General features: G+C 36.4%; 1 protein-coding gene across 1 annotated transcript; it reads right to left on the minus strand.

Moving 5' to 3' along the window:
* Positions 1 to 3,315: 3,315 nt before the first annotated feature.
* On the minus strand, positions 3,316 to 11,626 carry LOC121387645. Its single transcript, XM_041518823.1, has 2 exons — positions 11,520 to 11,626; positions 3,316 to 8,035 (listed from the first exon to the last, which is right to left on the minus strand). The coding sequence occupies exons 1-2, from the start codon at positions 11,624 to 11,626 to the stop codon at positions 6,625 to 6,627; spliced, it is 1,518 nt and encodes a 505-aa protein (XP_041374757.1). The 3' UTR covers positions 3,316 to 6,624.
* Positions 11,627 to 12,500: the final 874 nt, after the last annotated feature.

Here is a 12,500-nt window from a genome sequence, read left to right on the forward strand (position 1 = left end):
CGCTACAACAGCTTGCTCTGAATGTACACGTTAAACCCTCTGACCTGACCTGACCTGACCTGAAGAATGTGTCCACCATATTACGGCTTTATGGTCTGCATGTGGTCTAAATAGTTTTTGTGAAAATGTACTGAAGACGACCACCAGGTCACACTTTACTGGTCGTAATCCGCAATAACGAGGTAGTTTTAATACCGGAATAATTTTGTCTAGGAACCGGAATGTTTTTACTATAAAATAATGAGAATATATTCCGGACTTTAAAATAGTGGTCTTTATAGTGGAGTGGTCTTAGTACTGGAGTGGTTTTACTATATTTAACCCTACGGGTCCAAGTAAAATTACAAGGAAATATTCCGGACTTTAAAATATTGGTCTTTATAGTTAGGTGGTTTTTGTACTGGATGTTTTACAATAAAATAATAAGGAAATATTTAAAATATTGGTCTTTATATTGGGGTGGTCCTAGTATTGGAGTATTTTACTATAAAATAACAAGGAAATATTCCGGACTTTAAAATGTTGGTCTTTTAAGCGGGGTGGTCTTAGTACTGGAGTGTTTTATTATAAAATAACAAGGAAATATTCCGGAATTTAAAATGTTGGTCTTTATAGTTAGGTGGTTTTTGTACTGGATGTTTTACAATAAAATAATAAGGAAATATTTAAAATATTGGTCTTTATATTGGGGTGGTCCTAGTATTGGAGTATTTTACTATAAAATAACAAGGAAATATTCCGGACTTTAAAATGTTGGTCTTTTAAGCGGGGTGGTCTTAGTACTGGAGTGTTTTATTATAAAATAACAAGGAAATATTCCGGAATTTAAAATGTTGGTCTTTATAGTGGGGTGATCTTAGTACTTAATACATGCCTCGACCCAGTACCTACCAGCCTGTAGACCGATGGCCTAACCACGAATCCACCGAAGCCGGTACAATGTAAAGAAGAAACATAGCTGATCCCATGAGCTTAATGCCAGTTAAAACGACCCGTCAGCTCAGGTTTCGTGCTTTTGTGGAGGTTAAAACGTCTATTCTTCTTATGTCATGTCATAGGGCTTTACGTGCACATTCAGAGCAAGCTGTTGTAACGCACGCCTATTTTTCTATTTTGTCATAGTCTTTTATAGCATTGTCCGTCCCACCTGATGTCTACACAACGAAGACCCACTACCGTGACCGTAGCGGGTCAGTTATAAATCAAAGTCGTGCCTTAGACCAAGTTACGAGAGCTGGGCGTAGCCCAGTGGTAAAGCGCTCGGCTTGTGGTACAGCGATCGGTTTGGGGTCGATCTCCGTCAGTTGGTCCATAGGACTATTTCTCGTTCCAAACAGTGTACCAAAAAGAAGTTTTTTTTTTTTAATGACACCAGTAGAGCATATTGATTTATGAATCATCGGCTATTGAATGTTAAACATATGATTATTTTGACACAGTGATAGAGAGAAAACCCGCAACATTTTTCTATTAGTAGAAAAGAATCTTTTATATGCACCATCCCACATACAGGATAGCACATACCATGGCCTTTGATATACCAGTCGTGGTGCACTAGCTGGAACGAGAAATAGTCCAATGGGTCCACCGACGGGATCGATCCTAGACCGACCGCGCATCAGGCGTGCGCTTTACCACCGGGCTACGTCCCACCCCCTACCAGTGCGCCACGACTGGTATATCAAAAGCCGTGGTTTGTGCTGTTCTGTCTGTGGGCTATTTCATGGGTTTTTTCGATTACGATTTTTATGTCATCGAGTGATGTGTCAAAATCATATTTTCACGAATTATGAGTTGACATAAAAATCGTATTCGAAAAAAACACCATAAAATGGGCTATTTATTATCTTTCCCAATTTTTGACAGTCTTTCGCTTTTTATTAATATCTAACGACATGATATAGTTCTTCCGATGGAACTTTTCCAGAAAATATACTTGACCATAGACTTTTTAAAAGAAATTTGAATAAAAATGATCTTTATTTAATTATTAAATTAACATTTATTTAATAACACTGCTGTGCAAACATACCTAACTAAGTGATCCTCAAAAAAAAAAAAAAAGACTTAAAAAAACATATCCAATCGAACGCCGTTAAATTCTTACACTTATAATCAATGACACTACATTGTGTTATCATTATTTAGTTCCGTATTCAATTCGTTTCAGATATTTTATCGTAATTGCACTTCATATGCTTTTTTCTAGGTACAGTTGTTTAAATTACATTTTTTGTTTTTCAAATACGATCACATGCATTGGTAATAATCAAACTTAAATACGAAGAAACGAGACAAAGGGAGATAATTTAATCATGCACTTTTACCAAAAAGTAAATACGATTTCTATATTTTCAATGTAGCTAAAATACGGTGAAAATATTACTTTTCACCGGATATCACTTTTATGGTTGCCGTAGATCTATGTATTTTATTGCTATGTATATACTAAAAAAAGATTCTTTGCTACTAATGGAAAAAAAAAATGAAGCGGTTTCTTCTCAAAGACTATATAACTACAATTACCAAATGTTGGACCTCCAATAGCCGATGATTATTATATCAATGTGCTCTAGTGGTGTCGTTAAACAAAACAAACTAACTTTTTTCTATTTTGTCATAGTCTGTTACAGTATTGTCCCTCTCGCCAAACACCAATATCTGGCGTCAGATCACAGTTATCTTCCCTTTTAGTTGGCCGAAAATTTGTCCGCGAAAGTAGTCTGCTGTTTGACTGTGATTACTTAATGGCAGACAGCTTTGAAATGACAACTATTTGACTGAAGTTAACAGGGGAGAGCCTGTAGTTTCTAAAAAGTGTGACCTGTTGACATTAAAGTCTTGTTTGTGGTAATTCTGGCCCATGCAAAAGTAGTGCTTTTTGTGTAAAATTGATGTACTCCGGTCAGGTTTAGTGGGTGTATTTGTTTAAACCAATATGCTGGGAGAAAGAACTGAACAACAGGGGTTGTCCTTTTCAGGGTATGTTTCCCTCAGGCAGGCAAAGGTACATAAAAACAATCCATGGGCCTGCTGATATTAATTAAAATGTTACAGCCACTACAGCTCTATCCTAAAGCTCTATCCTAATCGGCCACGCGCGATGCGAGCGATTATTTTAGAAATCATTGATTTCAATTGCCGTATCCTAACAGCACGCGTGCGACACGACATATAAATCTGCGTCTTAGTTGAAACAGGTGGAGATAACTCTATTCCAGATGGCGCGACGATCGACAGGATCCCAGAAAGCTGGTTTGTCTATGACTGGCTTCAGGTTATAAGCGACCAACTGTAACAATTTACATTGCGACAAATTTTTTTTATAGCGCTAAACATATGTAATAATACAATTTAAATGCCGTCGACCTGTTGTTGTGTGCCTGGTTGCCATAACGGAGGCGGGCATCGGTTTCCAAAGGAAAACAAAACTCGTGAAAAATGGTTATTTGCAGTTCGTCGAGACAAGTGGAAGCCAAACGACTCCAGCGTTGTTTGTCATTCACATTTTAACGACGAAAAACTACGTCCAGAGAAACACTTATGGTAAGCATAAATAATAACTTATCATACCTGCATGTTGGACAACATAATGAAATAAATTACTCTTTCAAAGCGGTCTGTCGGCGCCCATAATAGAAAACAATTTAGTTCTACTTTCAACAATTTTTAGAGAGTATTTTTTTTTTAATTACAACTAAAATGTGGTTAATTATAACCAAATTTTATTAGGATAATTATGGTTGGCTAATTTACTTAATAGTTTATTTTACACAATATTATTAAGAAAAACACCCAACAACTTGGGAATAATAGTAAATGACAACTTTTTTTTAAGAATTACATTAATTCAGTCAAACATCTGGCCCGATAATGAAGAAGCGTACATTATTTAATTTGATAAAACACATTAGAAATATGTACCCTGCATATATTATTCAAATAATGAATAAAACCTGTAACTTTTTAAATGTCGGTACCGAGTACACAAACATGGCAAGACCTCAGATCACATAATACAGATTAAATGTGCTAATTATGGGCAATTTTATATAAACCTCAGGTATCTGTAAATTACAGGATTATTAATTTTATTCGCACATTTTATTTTTGTTTAACCCATGAATTGTTTATGCAATTTTTTAAATTCTTATCATCATTTGTTCAAATCAAACATGGTGTCAAATATCACAATGATGTCATTATGTATATTACACTATTATTTACTATGTATGTTATATCATTTCAGGCAATGTGTCAGCAGTCAAAAGGCTGAAGAAAAATGCTGTACCATCCATTTTTATGTAGATAAAACCAGCATCCGACTCTAGAGTTCAACGTAAAGCCCGATGTCAAAAGAGACAGGCACTTCCAGTACCGAAACAGAACAGTGAGTCTTTGGAAATAGGTGCTGAAATCACAGTCACATCAGATACCTGTATAACAAAAATTCAAGAGGAAGAATGTGAAAAAACAAGAACCATTCACACTCAGACAAACACAATTCCTGTTAGGACAATGTCGGCTGTACAATTCCAAGATGACCCCGCAGGAATGCATTACTTCACTGGGCTTAAGAATTATGAAACATTTATATTCGTTCTTAATACATTAGGACCATCAGCAAACCATCTGGCGTATTACTACACTGAAACTGTGGACAATCTCAGCATCGAAGACCAGTTTTTTTTTAGTTTTGATTAAGCTTCGAAGAAAAGAAACACACTTTATGCTATCTCGGCTGTTTGAAGTGTCAGAATTTACAGTGGCAAATGTATTTATTACGTAGATAAATTTCATGTTTTTGGAGTGGAAATCGTTGAATTCATGGCCTGACCGTCAGTTAACCAAGTTCTTTGCTGCTGTAGACATGAAAGCACAGTTTCCAAATACACGTATCGTCATTGATGGTACCGAGATACCAATAAAAAACCCTAAGGCGCAATTGGCCCAACAAGCAACATTTTCAAAATACAAAAATAGAAACACTGTTAAAGTGCTTGTTGGTATTACCCCTGCTGGTCTTGTCTCATATGTATCACCAGCATTTGGAGGTTCTACCAGTGACAGACAAATTGTAGAAAGATCAAATCTTTTTTCTCTATGCGACCCCAAGGATTCCATTATGGCAGACAAGGGTTTTAACGTTCAGGATCTGTTTGCACCACATGATGTTAGCATCAACATGCCATCATTTTTTAGGAAAAAAAATTAGAATGTCAGGGGACAATGTTTTGGAAGATAGGAAAATTTCAAATAAGCGTGTGCACGTGGAGAGAGTGATCGGACTAGCTAAGACATATCGCATGCTAACACAGCCAATGAATTACACTGAAACAAAACTTGCCACTGAAATAATTTTTGTGTGCTTTATGCTGTGCAACTTCCGGGACCAGATTGTGCCTACTGATGCGTAAAATAAATGAACAAAGCAAATACACATGTAAAATATATTTATTTGGATGAATAAAAATGTTAATTACAATTGCATTAATCTTCACATTGTCAATAAGTGTGGAATTTAATAACGTATATACAGAACATAATTAGTGAACAATATTTCATATATATATATATATATATATATATATATATATATATATATATATATCTATAGCAGACCCAATGCTTAATTTTTTTGCCCAGTATATTCTCTGCTTCACATGGGCAGTCACTGAAGCGAGTACATGCTTTTATAATTTAAATTGCTATATCAAACATGTTATAAACTAGCACTTCTCAAATACATTTATTTAAATATTTCAGACAAAAAACAAATAAGGCATTCTGTTTGTTACAATGTAAATAATTTGAGGGATTAAAGATATTTTATTAATATTATTAAATATTGGTATCATTCTGATGTGAAATTGTGCATATTTTCAAAATGGTAATTGTCAAACCATATATATATATATCTCTCATTCCTTTACTTACTTAAAAGGCAGTTTAGATTAGTAACCAAAATGTATTTATAATAACTGCATGAAAGAAACTGTTATCGTTACCAGTGATGTTCAGTTTTTTTCAACTTTTCTAAATTTGATCTGACCTCTGTATCTACTTTCATACTGTAATGTGCCTATGAATTTCTATTTTTGAAGAGAATATAACGGAAAACATGCAAAAAATTACCGAATTTAACTTACTGATACTTATTTATCCTTATTTATCGTGCATATTTTATCAGCAATGTCCACTTCATTCACCAACATGTATGATTATGATGCTAGAATCCACTGTGATTAAACAGCTTGTATAAATAAATTATTTGAGTTGCAGTATTATGAGTTGTTTTGTAATGACTGACAGGAGCTCACTGAAAGTCAACAAGGACTTGATACCTGGGGTTTTGTAAAAAAAAAAAAGAGAATAAAGTTTGTTTTATTTAACGACACCACTAGAGCACATTGATTTTATCATCGGCTACTGAATGCCAAACATGGTCATTCTGACACTGTTTTTCAGAGGAATCCCGCTGTCGCAACATGCTACTCTTTTACGACAGTGTTTTCTGCACTTACAAACATTTTGGAATCCAACTATTTTTTATACCTGTACAATGAACAATATATAATTAATTATCTATGCTATTACACACAAGTTCTTTAAACACACATTAAGTCATAAGTACAAGTTTGAATATTTAAAATAAAAAGCATCAAGAACTGCTTTGCGGAAATGTTGTTCAAAAAATGTTTCCAACTGAACAAGCATTTTTGCAATGAACACATTGTCCCTAGCGACTGAAATTACCTTGAAGTCACAGACTGTGAAAATGCAAAAAGCACATGTTTGCTTTCCAGTACAGTACAACTGTCCTTGAACTTGATAGAAATAATCATGAGTGCCTTCTCTCTCATAAAGATAAGGCACTGTTGCTGGGCAGACTGACTTATTTCTAGCAGTAAAGGGGCATTTTATTTCAATCAGCCTTTCGTCTACAACACCATCTGGAGAACAACCAAGGAAGGGTTTCAGTTTGTTGATAACAATGCCACTTTGTTCAACGTTGCACTTTTTTAACTCTTCATATTTTGCTATGGCAACCGGCTCATATTTTCGCCCATGTTTTATTGGAGCAGTACTTATTTTGCTTGATTTGGTCAATGCCCGTGCTAACATTGGAAAGTTAGTTCGCTCTGTTGCTTTGCAGATCTGTCCAAATCGAGATGTCTGTAGCCGTTTACATCTCCCTTTATACCATCTCTTACATGAAGACTGTTTTCTGGTAGCAACCTCAATTACTCTAATCTGTTCATCACTGATATCTGTTATTAAAGCACTTTCTAAAAAACAATCCTCATTACTTTTACCAAAATAGCTGTGGTCATGAGCATATGTTTCCATGTCACATGGTTTGTACAACTGGCTAATGGGCATCTGTCCAAAATTCTCCTTGTTTTTTACTAATGTTTCTAACCTTGTATTTGTTTGCTGTGGGTTATTATACTGAGGTTTGCGCGGATCAAATCGATAGTCAGTTTTATCTGTACCAGTTAAGTTTAAATCAAAAGATTTAATTGGCGAAGCAATAAACTTTTTGGTTCTGTGAAAACTCTGCAGTTTTTGTGTACAGGTCTCCTCCATTTTCATAGACTTCCTTTCATAAAACTGACTCATGGCATAAAGAAGGGTACATACATGTTTACAGTGTGCTTCAGGCCCCATCCCTGCACCGCATTCACATTGGCATTCTCTGACACAGCCAAACGTATCAAAACTAATGTCCACAGTGTATGTGAGGTTTTTCTTCATTTCAGCTTTGCACATTGACCTAACAAAAACCAAATCGCCATCCGACACATACCTCACAAATTTAAAAAAACAGCCATCGTAAAGATCTTTAGGATTTTTGTCAAACACTTTTCCGAGTGGTTGCAAATATGTTTCAATCCTCTCAAAAGGAAATGCGGGAAGCTGGCTTTCTAAGTTTATGTCCTTGTAATTGGTCACATCTGAGATTTCCATGTTGAATTCCTTAGCAAGATCATTTGCATTACCGAAATTGTCATTGCGTCTGTATGCTTCAAGTCTGGACAAAAATAATAAAATAAAAATAAACTGACAATCGTAGACACTCTATATACATAGTAACATCCTACTACTCAGTTAATCATTATCAAAGGATACAATAATGTAACACAATACCCTCACATTAAAGGAACAGATAGCTAACTAATTTCTCCTGACATTAAAGGAACGACGATGGCCAGCGGAAGTCAGTACAGAAATCTCCGAACTAATTCTCCTGACATTAAAGGAACAGCGATGGGCCAGCGGTGGTCAGTCTATAATTCATATATGAACTTTGTGGACGGTGCGAGATGACCGCGTACGACTGTGTTGACGGACAGATCCGGCCTCAACCGACCAATGTCGCTGCATAACCCGCATACTTTCCTCGTGCCAGTAGTGTTTAAAAGAAGAGCCAGCAAGCTCTATCGACAGTCTTTTCTCAACCACGAAAAGCTCCGGCCAACGGCAATCCAAGAATCAGCTACTTTGTTGACCCAGCCGGTCGTTATACTTTCTGACGAAAGTAAAACTGAAACATCCGACGATAACGTGAGGCAGATGCAGTTCCTGTGAACATTTTATCCCGAACCACGATCATCCTATCAGTTAACTCTGTGACGAGAACCCAGAGAAGAGCTGAACTATACCTTGTAACTTATAACCTATTAAAATCTTCCTTAACTTGATCGATCTTCCGAGTTTATCAACCGTTGTACGAGTGTTTGACAACGCGCGCTCGTACAGCGACGACTATAAAAGAGTACTACCACTATACGAATCATCAGAGTGTCACTAACCATACGAGTGGTAGTCGCACAATAATCATGGAATACCTTAAAGGGAGTATCAACTCAAACAAGATGTGTTGGAAAGATACATACCCGGACCACCAACACATACTGACACTTTAACAAATGAAAAACACATAATTTTAGAGTTAATAAAAAACATGATTATTCCTACTGACTGAGGGCAGCCATTTAGTTTCGCTTTTTGTGACGTCTGGTGGTATAGCTTGGGACAAAGTGACGTCAGCTCCGTCCAACTACTCTATGTACAATGTAACCAAACAATCTAATTTACGACAAGACGCTTCGCTTTCATCAACTTGTAAAACAACATAAATGACTTGATAATATTATAAACTATTTAATTAAATATATTTCAATTTGCATCAAGAGAATGAAATGGAGTTATAGTATTTTTATCTTTTAAAAAATCCAAAGAAAAAATGCATATTATTAGGCGTATTGGTAGAGTATGTTTGATATTATTACAGAACATTGCGATGCATCCGCAAAAATCAGGTACGTTTTGTTTCTTCAGTTCGAAGACTAATTCCTGACATGACACGTTACGTATTACGTAACCACCAGCTCGCCAGAGGGCGTATTCACTGGGATGGTACAAAATGGATGCGCCCGTTATATATAATAGCCGTCACATTTAACCGTTTCATTAATTAACTTTACGATTATACTTGTTGATATTAAGCAATAATGCATGGGCGGATCCAGGAAATATTTTTAGGGGGGGACCAAAAAAGAAGGGCACATTGACTCGTCAAAAGGGCACCTTACTACAAGTTTTGATATTTACAATTAATATGAATTCCTACAGTTCTACGTCATAATATACTAGCAATAATGAAGTAAATTGGCGTCACTCGCGTTAGAACCTCAATGGGGCCCCATTGAGACTCAATAACACAGGCACATATCTGCAAGCTTGCGCATGTACACGAAAATCTTGATTTCATTTATCTACAATATAATTATTGTTTACTTAAAAAAAAAAAAAATTCTACAAACAAAAAGGGCACTTGGACATTTTGAGGGCACTTGAACAATTTTGGGGGGGGGGACGCGTCCCCCTGGTCCCCCCCCTTGGATCCGCCCATGTAATGTGCATTATATATCGTTGACTAGGCATACAAGGCCAAATGTCATAATTGTCCCTTCCTTTAATAATTCATTACTGGATATAGATAATAGACTTTTTATTATTTTACTGAAATAATTAGAAAATGCTAACGAGCATAGAATGTCAATGAATAAAGCAAGACCATTAATGTATTTTTCATATTGCTAATTTTAAAAGAATACATTAAAACAAAAAACTGAAATCTTTTATCTCATTAGCTCAAAATATATTCATTCATGCCTAATAATGGGATATATTTTACAAACCACTTTCACTTGCAAAAAAACTGAGTAAAATAAACATTACTGCATCATTTTACATTGTCTATAGGGAAAGAAAGAAATGTTTTATTTAACGACGCACTCAACACATTTTATTTACAGTTATATGGCGTCAGACATATGGTTAAGGACCACACAGATTTTGAGAGGAAACCCGCTGTCGCCACTTCATGGGCTACTCTTTCCGATTAGCAGCAAGGGATCTTTTATTTGCACTTCCCACAGGCAGGATAGCACAAACCATGGCCTTTGTTGAACCAGTTATGGATCACTGGTCGGTGGAAGTGGTTTACACCTACCCATTGACCCTTTGCGGAGCACTCACTCACAACAAACTACAACGTCAGCTGTCACCAAAAATGTTCTGCGATGTTAACCAACAGAAGGACGACTACAACCTGCTATTTATACCATGGATAGGCAATGACAACTCGTGATAACAAAGCTTAGGAATGACGAATGATTGGACCAGAAAATCACACAAAGAAACACACACCGACACACACACACACACTTTCACATGCCCTCTAAAGAAATAATACACTAATTGTTTAAATTAAAAGTAACAAATAATTGGGGGCGAACTGACTAAAAGTTTAGGGCGATCAGACAAATAGTTGGGGGCGAACTAGTACATGGGGCGAACAGGTCAAACTGGGGGCGAAACGTCATGGATTCGTGTATATTGTGGTACAGCAAACAGAACGAAGTCGACACTGAAATTTTAACGGCTTTGCAGGACCGTACCCTCCGGGGGGGCAGGGTCCACTTTTCCCCCTGATAATCTATTTTTTATTTAATTTTGTTTACTGCAGAAAATAGCATACACATCTCAGGATTTAATTTGTATAGTGTTTCATTTGCTTATAGAAAGTAGTGCCCCCTAGCATTTTGATCAGGGTACGGCCCTGTTTTCATATACAAAAACAGCATTTGATAACAAAGCGTTTAATTTGATAAATAGTCATCATTTTGCATGACTTTAAAAGTAAGTAAACTCGCTGAAAATATAAGAAAACACTGGCGTAGGAAACGGGGGGGGGGGGGGGGGGGGGTATATGTGCCAGCCCCCCTCCCCCCCCCCCCCCCACGCACACTTTTCAGATATTTTGCCTTATAATAGTGTAAATGTGTGTAAATATAAAAGTGTGCTCGCCCACTTTTTGGCACCTTCCTACGCACGTGGAAAATAAACCGTTGACAATCGAAATACCCCAAGATAATGAAAATTACAATTAGTGAATTACGATAATATGTTGTTCGTGCTAATAATGTAAAGTAAAACATTCTACTAACCTTTCCACCAAGTCTCGCTTTCTTCCTGATAATTTTACGCCTCGTTTTTGTAATTCATCTTTTAACTGTTCAATTGTCATTCCCTCACAAATGCTCCCTTTGTCCATCGTGGTATAACAATGAATGACAAAGCAATGAAAAATACAGCTATTGTCCAAGTTTGTTGGACCCTGAAGAGTGACGCGCCACCTGTTTTATTATCTCCCCTGTTCTGAGCTAAGGCGCCCATTGAAATCAGTGGTTTCTAAAAAAAATCGCTCGCGTCTCTCGCGTCACACGCGGCCAGTTAGGATGCACCTTTAGGATACAGCTTAAGGCTATATAGAAACATACAGCGTGACCATCTATACAATGAAGAACCAATTCTCGGAACCGAACATACGGGTACTTCGGCCCTATCCGCCATTGTTTATCACGTGACGCGGTGAAGCTTCTCCTTAGTTACGTATGGTTTGATAGTGAATTTAGTCAATTTCAGTCGATCATTTACATCAGTTAACGGCCAAGATGCCTACAACATGTTGTGCAGTTGGCTGCATAAACCATAACTTCATGTTAAAAAAAATATCGTTTTACAAATTTCGAAAAGAAGAGACCAGATGCCGCTTCTGGGTAGAGGCTCTAAAACGTGACAAACCAGAATGCGACTACGTTGAATTTAATGATGTTGCTTGTCAACAGTAACCGACGTTAATAGCAACCAAAATGGTTAAAGCATGTGCATTGATAACATTTCCACATTATACTGTAAATAAAATACACAATTCCATCTACTTTCATGAAAAAACAAACAAAAACACAAACAAAACAAAACCGGATCACGGATGCATCCAGTTCTTGAATAAAGAGTATACTCTTTTCTTTTTTTTTCATCATCAAATTTGTGGTCTTCATTTTTCATTTAATATAATGTTAGACTTCAATCAAGACATTCTCTATACTTGTATTTATTTTGCCATCTTCGGCTACTACATCTATTTA

This window comes from Gigantopelta aegis, chromosome 13 (genome assembly GCF_016097555.1).
Source record: "Gigantopelta aegis isolate Gae_Host chromosome 13, Gae_host_genome, whole genome shotgun sequence".
Classification (NCBI taxonomy): domain Eukaryota; kingdom Metazoa; phylum Mollusca; class Gastropoda; order Neomphalida; family Peltospiridae; genus Gigantopelta; species Gigantopelta aegis.

Coding starts and splice junctions, on each gene's coding strand:
- LOC121387645 (XM_041518823.1), bottom strand. CDS start 11,626: ATGGACAAAGGGAGCATTTGTGAGGGAATGACAATTGAACAGTTAAAA. Junction 8,036..11,519: donor AAGCGAGACTTGGTGGAAAG/GTTAGTAGAATG, acceptor ATTTTTGTCCAG/ACTTGAAGCATACAGACGCA.